Below are 12,994 nucleotides of genomic sequence, written 5' to 3'. Positions count from 1 at the left end.
AGGAAGGAAGGAGGAAGAGGGAAGGAGGAAGGAAGAAGGGAAGAAAAGGAAGGAAGAAGGAAGGAGGAAAGGAGAAGGAAGGAGGAAGGAAGAAAGGAAAAGGAAGGAGGAAGGAGGAAGGAAGGAGGAAGGAAGGAAGGAAGGAAGGAAGGAAGAAGGAAGGAAGAAGGAAGGAAGAAGGAAGGAAGAAAGTATATACCAAACTTTCTTAAAAGCAAATAAAACTATACTTACTAAGTTTCATGTATGTTTCAGTGCTTCTTAAAAGCATTTTAGAGCTGTTTTTTGTTTGAAGAAGAAAGTCAAGGTTTTTCTTAGGTCCAAACAGCATGCTCAATCCAATAATTACCATTATGATCCCTGTTAAAAGAGATGAGAGAGAGAATAGAAGGATGGGGCATAGCTCTGTGTGGCAGGGCATTTCCTTAGCATGCATGAGGTCCTACGTTCAATGCTCAGTATCCTAAAAATTAATTCTTTTAAAAAATGGGGAGATTGGGGCTGGAAAGACCCAGGGGCTAAGGGCACTTAGTGCTTCTGCAGAGGATAAGGTAGAGAAATGTAGCTGCTATTCAGCTACAAGGCATGCCCATTGGTCTATAGCGGTGGGGATGGAGTAACCAACCAAAAGAGGGGACAGAAATATTGGAACAGGATGACTGTAAGGAAACAGCCCTCCCCAGACTCAATACAGAGACGGTGACAGCAGGCACAAGACCTGCACAGGCTCAAGTTAGGTGAAATGCCAGCACAGAGACAGGGAAGTGGGCACAAAGTCCCTCCACTAACCAAGAAGTCATTTGCCACTGATGTCTGTTGGGAGAGGGTAAATCAGTTTTTCTCAGTGGAATGACACTGGGATTGTCAACCACACCCCAAGGCAGGCCACAGGCTTACGAGTGGTTGGCTAACATAAATCAGACTCTGTGCCTTTGTGAGCACTTTCTGTTGGTCTTTTTTATTATTATGTTTGTTTTCATAAAGAGAAAAATGTGGAGTTGGGTCGGTAGAGAGGTGGGGGATGATCTTGGAGGACTTGGAGAAGGGGAAAGAATACAATCAACATGTATTGTGTGAAATTCTCAAAGAATGAGTAAAGATATTTTGTAGAAACCTACTCAATATTGTCACCCTGTTACCACGCCACTCTCACTAAAGAAGGTTCTCGTTCGCATGAAGCTGAGATCAAGCATGGTTTCCAGCCCTATGAGTAGGGAGAATGAACTAGCAAAGGTCATCATTCACAGAGCTCCAAAGAAACAAAGGTAGGCACAACACAGCTCTTACTTACTCCCGTCCTCCACCCGGCAGCGCCCTGAGCAAGCTGGAGTAAGAAAAATGCAGAACGCCAGAGAGAGCAGAGCCTGACAGAGTAGACCCACCTGAAAGAAACCATAAGAATTACAAGGTTTGCAAAGCCAGGCACCTGCCAAGAAAATGCAGGAAATTGGGCATAAAGTTCTACCCCTTACCAAGAAGCTAATTCTAACTGAGATCTACTGGGAGAGGGAGAAATCAATTTTCCTCAACAGTGGCACTGGGTATATCAGCCACACTCGGGGTAGGTCACATCCCAACACACATCAGACCCCATGACATTTTATGTTGTGTGTGTGTGTGTGTGTGTGTGTGTGTGTGTGTGTGTGTGTGTGTCTGTGTGTGTGTGTGTGTGTGTCTGTGTCTGTGTCTGTGTCTGTGTGTGTGTGTGTGTGTGTGTCTGTGTGTGTGTCTGTGTATGTGCATGCATGTGTGTGTGTGTGCATGCATGTGTGTGTGTGTGTGCATGTGTTTGTGTTTTAATAAAGAGAAATAATGTGAAGTTGGGTGGGTTGGGAGGTGCAGAAGGATCTGGGAGGAATTGAGGTCATGGCTGTGAGTTTTTCTAAGGAGGCGAGAGCTCCAGTCGAGGCTGGAAATAGGGAATTCTCCAAGGCCTTTTCTCAAGGATCCTGTTTCTCTTAACAGTAAGTCTTCCAGAGCAACCTGCCCTGGCAGATGTCTAGGTTGGTTAATGAGAACTGTAGTGACTGGGAGAACTGTGGTGGAGTGTTCGTGGAAGCCACACCTCTCCAATCAGGTACCCATGCCCTGGAAATGCCCTAAGGATTTGTTTACTGTTTTACCTTTGTATGGTCCCGTCCCCCATCCCAGCAAAGTTCCGGGTAGGGAGGAACACGGTGCTTTTCATCTCCAGCACCTGACACTGTGTCAGGAGCACAGTGCGTGCTCAGTGAATGATATTGTGAGAATAAATGGACAAGTATAAAACCGGAAGCCTGGGCAAGCCAGACCCGAATCCCTGTCAGTATGGATGCCTCCCCACTTTCTAAGGTTCCACTGTGGAAGGACTTGCCCTGCTTTCCTTGGATATTAAAGAGCTAGGCAGTGCTAATGGTTCACATCTATAAGCCCAGCACTTTGGAGGCCAAAGCAGAAGAATTTGCATAAGTTCAAGGGTAGCTTGATCAACAGAGTGAACTCCAGGCCAGCCTAGGCTACAAAGTAAAACTCTGTCCCAAAAAGAAGAAAGAGAGGGAGATATTGACAGTGTTGGTTTTCTATACACCTGCTATAAATCAGTATCTCCATTTTTTCAGAAAAATAACTTTTAACATATTGATTATTATAACATTTATATAATTAAATAATATAATAAACTATATTTACTATATAGTAAATATGTAATTATATATAAATTAATTAAATATAATAAATGTATTTATATAAAAATAAATGAAAATAAAACACTAAAATAAGACTCAATTAATAATTAATCACTTAGCATATTAATTATGATTAATTATAATTAAATAACATTAATTAATGTGATCTAAGCTTATGAACATTGAATTTTGGTGAGTTTCTAACACAAGCTCTACTATGATTTAGACATTTTTTTCTCAACTAGTTCATTTTATTTGCTTGTTTATTTGAGGCACAGGCTTCCTATGTAGCCCTAACCAAGCTGGAACTCGACATATAAACTGAGCCAGACTAGAACTCACAGAGATCCCCCTGCCTCTGCAGCTGAGTAATAAATATTGTAGAAGTGCACTTAATTGGAGCAACATTCCGATGTTGACATCCTCCTGGGTTTTCTTTACCTAGAGTCTATCTTACCACGCACATGGACTGTCCTGGTCCTTGTACTTCTTTCCAGCCATCATAGAAGACGCTGAGTCCTGGCTAGTGTTAGAGAACTTGTGTCTGTTTCCTTATTGAGATTTGTAAGCGTGTACTCACCCAAAAGCACATCAGACCTTTCTCTAGCGTAGACACCTCCGGGAACAAACTTAAAAGCTGTGCACCAGGCACAGAAAAACACTTGTAGAACATAAAGGCTCATGCCAGTGGTCATGGCTCCTCCAGGGTTTGTCCCTGAGTTCATAAGATGTCCAAGTACTTGAGGCCACATGGACCCTGTGAAGACTGCCAGTGCGCATCCAGAAACAGCGGCTGCCCACGTGCGCAGATAAAGGAGACCCATGGCCGAAGCTGCTCCTGTTTGTAAGAAACAAAGCCAAAAATGGGAGAGGATGTGTCAGGCAAGAGAAGGGCAAAGCGCCTGGCATGGCCAGTTCATAGCAGGTGAGAACCCGAAAGGACCTAAGCAGGCCACTGGTTCAATCTCAGCTCCCCAGCAAGGCAAGGTGCAGCAACTTAAGGCAGTCTCCTCGGGGTCACAGCCTGGCGCTGGCCCTCCTAAAAGTCGAACCGTCCAGCAAACCTCAGGCCAATGCTCGTTCTTTGGGAAGGGGTAGGAATGGGCATCGCAGTAGCTAGCCTTACAGTCTTCGAGGTAATAGACACTGAAGTTATTTGAAAAATTAGAAATGTGTTCATGGGGTTGGGGATTTAGCTCAGCGGTAGAGCGCTTGCCTAGGAAGCGCAAGGCCCTGGGTTCGGTCCCCAGCTCCGAAAAAAAGAAAAAGGAAAAAAAAAAAGGAAAAAAGAAATGTGTTCATTAAGTACAACCATCCAGATGCAAGAAAGTAGGAAACATGGGGGCTGTGTGGTTTCTAGAGCTTTTCCGCTAAGGCACTTTCTAAGTAACTGTTGCCCATTTGTGTGCTGTCCAGCAATATACACATTGGTTCTTCAACCACACAGACCCAAGAGAGGACACCATTAAGACTCCAGAGACATTCGCTGCTACAAGTCTACACTCTGTCCACTGCTTTCCCAGAGCCTGCTGGGTCAGGACTATGCCTTCTCCCTGGTTCATGACAGGCAACGACTTAACCAAGGTTGAGCCAACACTGAAGTCATGTAGCATTCCTCCAATTCCTGTGAAATCAGCTTTAATATATCCATATTGATATAGAATATTATGCACATATGTATGTGTGTATATAGGTTTTTTTTTGAGACAGGGTTTCTCTGTGTAGCCTTTTCTGTCCTAGAACTCACTATGTAGACCAGGCTAGCCTCCATCTCATAGAGATTCACCTGCCTTTGTCGCCCAAGTACTAGGATTTAAGTCATGTTCTGCTGCCGCCAGCCCAGCAATAGTATATACATTTCGTTAGCATTCCTCAAGATATCTATAGCAGACACCTCACTGTTTGGGGCAATAACAATGTATTTGCAGGTCAGTTCCACATACCTGTCATCCACCAGGCTAACCCAGCGTCACGAAGCCATGATGAGCCCGATAGCATCAGTCCACTTGCGAAGCCCAGCAGAACCGCGCCTCTGCAAATAAGTGAAAACAAAAAGCAAAATAAATGATCAAGCAAGCATAATCAGAAATAGATCTACTATCCCTAGCTACGTTCATTCGCATCCCACCGTGGATATGAAACTGTTGAGGTAATGAGAGCCCTTGTCCACTGAACACACAAGGAGGGCTATTGGCATCGCTCAGAGGAAGGGCACTTGCCTAGCATGCAGGAGACTCTGGAGTCAGCATCAGTGCCAAAACATAACATAATAAACATAATAAAGCAAAACATAATAAAGCAAAACAGAACGTTTGAGTAGCCAAACATCTAACAAATGGCTCCTATAGACTTTCTCGGTCGATGCAGACGCGGCAACTCTTAAGTTATAGCTCGTTGCAGCCCCCTGACACTTCAAACGACTCTGCCAAAGCCCAAAGGAAAAGTCCTTGGCAGAGTTTGTTGTGGCGTTTTCCTCTTCCTCTGTCTCCGTTCTATCTCAGTACTGCTTTTCTCTAATGTCTACATTGCTAAAATTATTGACAGTCTGGTTTATTTTTAGCTACCACAAGCTATTCCATTATTTTATAATTTTCAAAGACTTAACAGGAGGAGAATTTAAAATGGGCTGGAGAGATGGCTCAGCAGTGAACAGCACTTGTTGCTCTTGCAGAGGACCTGGGTTTGGTTCCCAGCATCCACATGGTGGCTCACGAACAGATAGGACTGCAGTTCCAAGGGATCAGACACCCTCTTCTGGCCTACACGAGCATCAGGCAAATACACAGTGCACAGACAGACATGGAGGCAAAACACACACTATCTATAAAATTAAACTGCAGTGGAAATCCAATAGCAATGAGAGCTAAAACAAAGCATTGCTTAGGTAACTGAAATCTAATCTCAAACAGCTCTTACGACAGACCAGGCACTGTTTTAGGACTGTCACCTGGGTTATTATCCACTAATCCTCTTAAGTTTATGAGGAAAACAATACCCTTCTGCCATCTGCAGAGGAGAGCACAGGAAAGAGTCTAGTGATACTGTAATCGGTCTAATGACCACCCAGTACCAGCACCAGAGGGGCTGAAAGGAATGACCAGCTGGTGTCAGGCCTTCCCCTCCACCCTTCTGAATCCTCCTCTTAGGTAACAGAGCAAAACTCACCCAAAAGGATTAGGATCAGGCCCTGGGTGGGGATGACCGCTCACTGCCCATCTGGAAACAATGGAGACCTCTCCAAAGATCCAGTGCGTGAGGAACACGAGGCTCCCGAAGGCGGCACCTGGCAACAGCCAACTGGATAGAGAGGTCCTGCGCGTGGCGGCCTCATCGGGCTTCTTCCCCTCAGGGTTTCTGGAGTCACCATCTAGAATTTAAAAAACAAACATAAAGGGGAAAGAAAGAGAGAAGGATGAAAGGCTCCCGGTTGTGAGAAATGGACTGAGCCTTCAAGAAGCCTGTTTTAGGAAAGGGGATATTGCGCCGTGAGAAGCTGAGCGCCTGAGGTATTTGATGGAGGGATCTTTTCTGGCTAGCCCTGGGGTGGTGGTCTAAAGCAGGTAAACCTGACAAGTAAACCTGCAGAAAGTTATCGACTTCTTATGAAGCTAACAGAGTGAGAGAAAGACGGGCAGGAAAGAGGGCGTGGTCTCGAGAGAACAAGCGTTATCCAACTTGAGTGCCACATCCTCACACAAAAACCTGCTTTCTCATGGAAGAAGAGGATCTCACGGAACACTCCGGGTACCCAGGATCCTAACCGCGTGTCGGTGAGCCTAAGATGTGTGAGTCCCTACCCCTTAACACGACTCCATTCACCTTTACTGCCTTCCAAAGTCTGCTCTGTTTCTAATCCCAGTTTACAGGTTAGAATCCACACCCACAGAGACCAACTAACTGGTCCAAAATCACACGGCTAAGAAAGTGAGGCTGACATTGATGGTGTCCTGCTGGCCTGATCCTGAGCACTGTTTAACTAGAGACTCTCATCAAAGGCACAATTTCACACACTAAGTTGAGGCCCTGGGAGGAAATGTTGGCCGGAGAATTTCTTTGTACCCACATAAGAACCTACTGCAATTCCATGAAGTCTTCTACGAACCGAAGGGAGCCCTGGGGCCTGACTGTGGGATGGGCAGCCCGAGTTTTACTTGGAAAAAGAAAATTATTATGACAAGAGCGGGACCAGCGAAAGGAGATGACTGAAAGCTAAGGGGAAGGGAAGGGACAGGAGTGGGTAGTGAGGACAGAGAGGGGGTCGAGGATCGGAGGATCAAGCTGAGAGTGCAGAGAGGAGGGGCCATCTGAGCTGTATTCATTGAGTAAGATACAGTTGGCTGTGACAAGGGTCTCCAGCCCCTAGAACCCAACACATCTTCAAACAGGAAGGCGAAGAACACTGACCGCTGTGTTCACACCACTGTATTCACACACCCAGAGGGTCTGGGTTTGGAGCTCAGGGCGCAGGGCAGACGGATGCTGAGAATGCAGACTCAAATCCTGTGCTGAGAAGTGGGAAGAGGACAGAGACAACCCAAGCTGAAGTACAGGATCTGGTTGTGTCCACCATGGAAGCATGGACATGCCCAGCCATGGTTTCCCCTTCACTTTCCGCCAGTCATGTGTGTACTGGGAAGGTGCCCGAGCCTTCTGTCTCCATAACAGCCCATTGTCTGTGTCTCTTACTGTTCATCAGGAGGGAAAGCTGAAATGAGGTTATATTGCAGGAAAGCTAATTTTACCACTTGTCTTGGGGCTGGGGGCTTACGATAGTCGGCAGTGCTCTCCCTGCACGCTTGCGGTCCTCGTTCGATTCCCAGCGCCACCACAGAGGAAAGTTCTTTCTCAAATGTGCTATTATTGCTCAGGAAAGAGACAGAAGCCACCAGAGAGAAGCTCCCCGAACAAACTGAGTCTATCCTTACCTGTGCTAATTCGGTCGAACACAGCTATGGCACTCAGTGACAGAATGACTCTGTTGGACATCTGATAGCTCCAGATTGGGTTTAACGATGTGTACCATATTCGGAGGACAAGAAGAAGAATGTGTCCCAGAATGAATCCCCAGATTTTGAGGTACCTGGAAGTGAAAGTCGTTTGTGAAAGACTGTAAGCGTGGATTCAGTGTGCTCTATCCACCGTGAATTCATTTCACAGAGCGTGGATCTACAGTCCTGTTGCCAGTGATCGTCAGTGATGTATGTCCCTGACTTAGCCTTTCTCCAGTCCAGTACAAACCTATGCATAAGTCTAGGCAGCTTATAATAATTTTCCCAGCAAATTATTTTTATTAATTATTTGGGAATTTCATACAATGCACCCTGATCACACTCACTTTTCATTCTTCCCAGGTACAATTTGTGTTGCCATGGGACCAGCAAGATGGCAGTTGCTACCAAACCTAGCTACCTGAGTTTGATTCCCTGGGATCCACATGGTAAAAGAAGAGGATCCATGGGTCTGGAGAGATGGCTCAGTGGTCAAGAGCACCTACTGCTCTTCCAGAGGTCCTGAGTTCAATTCCCAGCAACCACATGGTGGCTCACAACCATCTGTAATGGGATCTGATGCCCTCTTCTGGTGTGTCTGAAGATAGCCACAGTGTACTCAAATACATAAAATAAACCTTTTTTTTTTTTTTAAAGCTTTAAGGAAAAGAAACCACTACTGGATGCTGTCCTTGAGCTCCACACACACATCTACACTGTACACACACACACACACACACACACACACACACACATTAAATATTTTTAAGTAAATAAATCTAAATTTTAAAGTGTTTATACTTTATTAAATCTTTTTTAAGATTTATTGGGGCTGGAAGCATAGCAATACAGCAGGGAGAATACTGAATACATGCAACGCCTGGGTTCAGTCCCTAGTACCGAGAGCAAATGAGATTGGTGGCAAGTGTTTGAACCTTTGCTCTTTTGAAAAGGAAGGGGGAACTTTTACAAAGCCCCGTGAATGGGGAAACTGTCCTGAAGCTAATGGCCAGAACTCCCTCCAGGGAACTGGTCACACCAGTTTGTCTGTAGTACAGAAGACTTGAGCCGTACCTTTGCAGTCCACTTCCTGACCACCAGGTCACAGTCTGCACGATCAGGGAAGAAGACACACCGAGGGCAAGGACTATCAGTCGAAGTTTGGCATTCGGAGCCTCAAAGGAGGCTACGCTGCCTACAAACAGGGAGAGGAGGAGAGGTGAGCTGGCAAGTGTGCCCTGACACCTGACAGACTGCATTTGACAAACACTGTGTCTGGTGCAGCCTTTACCCCGAAGAAGATAGAATTCACACGTACCTGTGCATATCTTTAATCTGTGTTCATTCAGGTAGGAGTCTCCTCACATAAGGTTCACAGCGTGAGCGTTTACAACTTAATAGGTTTGGAGCACATTCAAAGTTGTAAACTGTCACCACTAACTTTAGAACATTCTCTCCACCACCAAAAAGTTCCCCTCTCTTTTCTCCCACCCCGACCCTAGCAATTGCCAACCTTTCTGTCTCCATGGAGCTTTCCTATCTGGGGGATTTAACATTAAGTTGAATCTTACCCTTAGTGGTTGACTTCTTGCCCTCAGAATAATTCTTTCAGGGTATACCCATATTGTAGTCTAGATTAGTCCTTCACTCTTCTATGACTAAATAATATTCCATTGTATAAATAAACTGTTTTTTATTTACCCATTTATCAGCTGATAGGCACTTGCTTGCTTCTATGTCTCTACTTTCACAAATATCGCTGCCTTGAACATTGTACACAATTTCTGTGCAAACATATGCTAGACTACATGACAAGGTTTAGAGCTCTGCTCACTATCCAAGGCTCTGCCGAACAGTTTCCCAGAGCAGCCACACACCATTTTACACTGCTTGCTTTTCCATTAACAATACGTGAAAATTCAGTTGTTCCATACCTTGTCAGCACTTGGTATTGTCTGGTTTTTTTAGCCATCCAAATGAGTCAAAATATTTATGGTCAAAAAAATAATCCAGGCCAATGCGTGTAAATTAATTGCACAGTTCGTTGCATGGTGATTAATTTAGATATCTGAGATGTCAAAAGTGAGAGTGTATAGAACAGTCAGGGGGTGAATACAGGGGTGGGGGCCTCAAAGCAAGTCATGGCCCAGTGCATCCTCTGTAGAGCACCATCTGAGCCCAGCAATCACCAGGGTCATCATTGGCAGAGATGGCCTCTTCATCCTCCATCCTCAACTCTAAGTGACTTCCCTACCTACCCAATTTCATTTCTTTTCTTTTCTTTTCTTTTTTAAGATTTTCTAAATCTTATGTGCATTGGTGTTCTGAGCGCATGTCTGTGCGAGGGCGCCAGATCCTCTGGATTTGGAGTTACAGACAGTTGTGGGCTGCCTTGTGGGTGCTGGGAATTGAACTTGGGTCCTCTGGAAGAGCAGCCAGTGGCTCTTCACTGCTGAGCCATGTCTCCAGCCCCCTGCCTACCTATTGCTATAGGTCTTCCACTCACAGAGCTGGTTTTCAGGAAGCAACTCAGGGAGTGTCCTAACTAGCTGCCACGATGGGCAATACTGGTTGTCAACGTCAGGATGTACCGCCACCTAAGAGACAAACTCCAGAGTGTGCCTTCAAGGGGATTTCTAGGGCGGATTGATTGTGTTGGAAAGACTCGTGTGACCAGGTATCTCGCCTTCCTATCCAGACGGGTTGAATCCCCACCCTGAGAGCCAAAACAACCCTTCCATCCCTTAGGCTGCTTTTGTTAGGTACTTTGACTTCACATTAAGAAAGGCTATACAAAGGCTATACCCAGACTTACCGTGCCACGCATGATGTCATAGAGAAAACCCTGCCATAGAAGCCAGTTTGGGGGTTGGGGATTTAGCTCAGTGGTAGAGCGCTGCCTCAGCAAGCGCAAGGCCCTGGGTTCAGTCCCCAGCTCAAAAAAAAAAAAAAAAAAAAAGAAGAAGCCAGTTTGGACTATGATAAGAAACCAAGTCGCCAAGCCAAGGCCACATGACTCACACAGAAACCCTAAGCCTGCCTCTGCTCCAACCGAGCTGTCACTGCAGTCAGTGTCAGGCAAACGGCTTCACTTCTGTCACCTGCAGCTGACACTTCTGATGGACACTATCTTTGCAAAGGGACATTTCCAGCCATCTCTCCCATGATTCCTTCTGAACCCTGGTTCTAAAAACAGAAGCTCAACACCTTCGTGGGGGATCTCAGAACTCGCTGCACCATGCTCTGTCTCCTTCAAGGACAGGGAGAGCAAAGGGCTGCCCTGCTTTCCTAGGGACTCCAAACACTGCCCCTGGAACCATGACAGGTCAGCTTCCTGATGGATCTGTCCAGTGCTGCTCACCAACAGACCCCTAAGAAAGGCTCGGAGAAGCCCCACTGGGGCTGGGCAGGAGGGTGAGAATCCCAACTTTCAGGGACAGCTCCAAGCAGTTTCAAGCTCACATCTTTTTTCTCTTTTAAAAATCTATTAAAAATACTTCCTTTCTGTAGCTGCATAGCATTTCCAAGTTTCATAAGCATTGATTATTTAACTCATCTCTTAGAGATGGCACTTGGATTGTTTCTGTCCTACCAATATAAATATCCCCACAGTGATTCATGTGTTCAACATATCGTGTATCTGTCTGTGCATCCGTAGGACACATTCTGGGTGGGGTTGCTGACAGAAAGGCTTTGCTCGGTCAGGTTTGCAGTGTGAATAAATGCCGCTAAACCGACCTCCATAGGCTTCATGCTGATTTATACACCCACCAGCTGTCGCCCACCCTTCCAATCCAGGGCTATGCTTTTTTTTTTTTTTTTTTTGTGTCATCTGCCAATCCATTTGTGAGGCTATAAATATGTGTGTATCATTATTGCCATGAGTTTTTTTTAATTTGTTTTACATTCATTTACTGCGCATGTGTACGTGTGAGCGTGTGACTGCGTGTCTATTCACACAGGTGGATACCTCACGTCAAGGTGAAAGGATGACTTGAGGAAATTGGCTCTCTTTCTAGTGATTGGAATCAGGGATAGAATTCCCTTTGTCGGACTTGGGAGCAAACGACCTTACCTACTGAATCACGTCGATGGTCCGATTTTATTGTATTTTTAAGAACTCACTGTATTTCCCTGTCTGGGACTGCATATATCTTCCGCTGATTTTCTGGGGCATTTGGGGGGGGCTGTCTTTTAATATTGGTTTGTTGATATTGTCTGGGGAAACAGCATTTCAAATAGTTTTCACCTGCCAGTTGTCCACTTGCTAGGATGTTTCTGTGACATAACTCTCGTTTCTTACGTGGTACCATTGCGCTCTTTCTCAGAATTTCTAAGTCTTGTCATAGTTAGCCTGTCCTCCAAGGCACCTTTCCCTCCTTATTCCACTGAATTTTAAATGTTTCCCTCTCAGGCATAGACATTAAAAAAAAAATGCATTGGCTCCGTGTGGTTTTCCAACTTCCGCCAAGATTTTTCTGAGGCAATAGTAAGGAAAAGAAACCGGTGACTTTTAAAAGTTAGCCGTCCCTCAGGCAATGAACAGCCCACACCGTTTTGCTTTCGACTGACAGAAGAATCCCAAACACCGAGGCCTTACCTACAGTAATGATCCTCAGCAAAGTGAGTGCCCGCTTTCTCTTGACGAGTTTCCAGAATGGGGGGACTGTAAGGAGGATCGGAGAGAGAAAGGCTACGCCAAACACTTCCAGCCCTGTGAGCTCCAGTGTCTGCAGGGGAAAGTAATAGATCATGGGGCCCAGTCCGTGGTAGAGAGACCAGGAGATGTAGCCTAGGACAAACGTTTAAGAGAGAATATAAGTCTGACATAGTTCCTGACACTCCGCTCTGCTCTGAATTTCCTGCCTCTGGCTTCAGCTGGGTGTTGGTAAGAGATCAGTTCCCTCCCCAGCAGGCAGGGCGGAGGACAGGCTGTTGTGAGTCTGTCGCGATCTCTTTGTTCCCATAATCATGTAGTCATAAAACCATGTCTGTGCCTGTAGATGATCTCTTTACGGTGGCATAGGCTGGACCATCTGAGATGAGACCGGCTTCCCGTCAGGATTCTGACTGATAAAATACTCTCGCCTAATTTTTCCCATGCATATGTAATGAGAAATATCATAAAAAGTATCCCTCCACCCTGCCCCAACTTACAGCCTGGAGTCCTTTAGTGAAGCAACAGACTTTTACTTATGAGTAGACCTTCATTAAACCTGCCCTCACTGGGCAGGGCTGGGGAGGGAAACAGATCTGAAGTCAGAGGCACCTCTGTGGGCACAGGCTGGGTGATTCTAGACAATAATGATAATTAAGGCAGTGGCGTTCGCCCTGTGCCAGACT

General features: G+C 45.6%; 1 protein-coding gene across 1 annotated transcript in view; it reads right to left on the bottom strand.

The window, feature by feature from the left end:
• Nucleotides 1-12,448, bottom strand: part of Cwh43 (cell wall biogenesis 43 C-terminal homolog) — a 44,638-nt gene extending 32,190 nt beyond the window's left edge. The window contains exons 1-7 of the mRNA XM_032916391.1: nucleotides 12,252-12,448; nucleotides 8,726-8,846; nucleotides 7,589-7,743; nucleotides 5,829-6,030; nucleotides 4,607-4,695; nucleotides 3,244-3,501; nucleotides 235-360 (exon numbers count right to left, since the gene is read on the bottom strand). Of these exons, the coding sequence (XP_032772282.1) occupies nucleotides 235-360; nucleotides 3,244-3,501; nucleotides 4,607-4,695; nucleotides 5,829-6,030; nucleotides 7,589-7,743; nucleotides 8,726-8,846; nucleotides 12,252-12,405 (1,105 nt within the window). The 5' untranslated portion in view covers nucleotides 12,406-12,448. The remainder of the gene's footprint in view (nucleotides 1-234; nucleotides 361-3,243; nucleotides 3,502-4,606; nucleotides 4,696-5,828; nucleotides 6,031-7,588; nucleotides 7,744-8,725; nucleotides 8,847-12,251) is intronic.
• Between the last annotated feature and the right edge of the window lie 546 nt (nucleotides 12,449-12,994).

Source organism: Rattus rattus, chromosome 11, assembly GCF_011064425.1.
Source record: "Rattus rattus isolate New Zealand chromosome 11, Rrattus_CSIRO_v1, whole genome shotgun sequence".
NCBI lineage: Eukaryota > Metazoa > Chordata > Mammalia > Rodentia > Muridae > Rattus > Rattus rattus.
The sequence above is the reverse complement of the archived record's forward strand: the minus strand, read 5'-3'. Positions and strand labels throughout refer to the sequence as shown.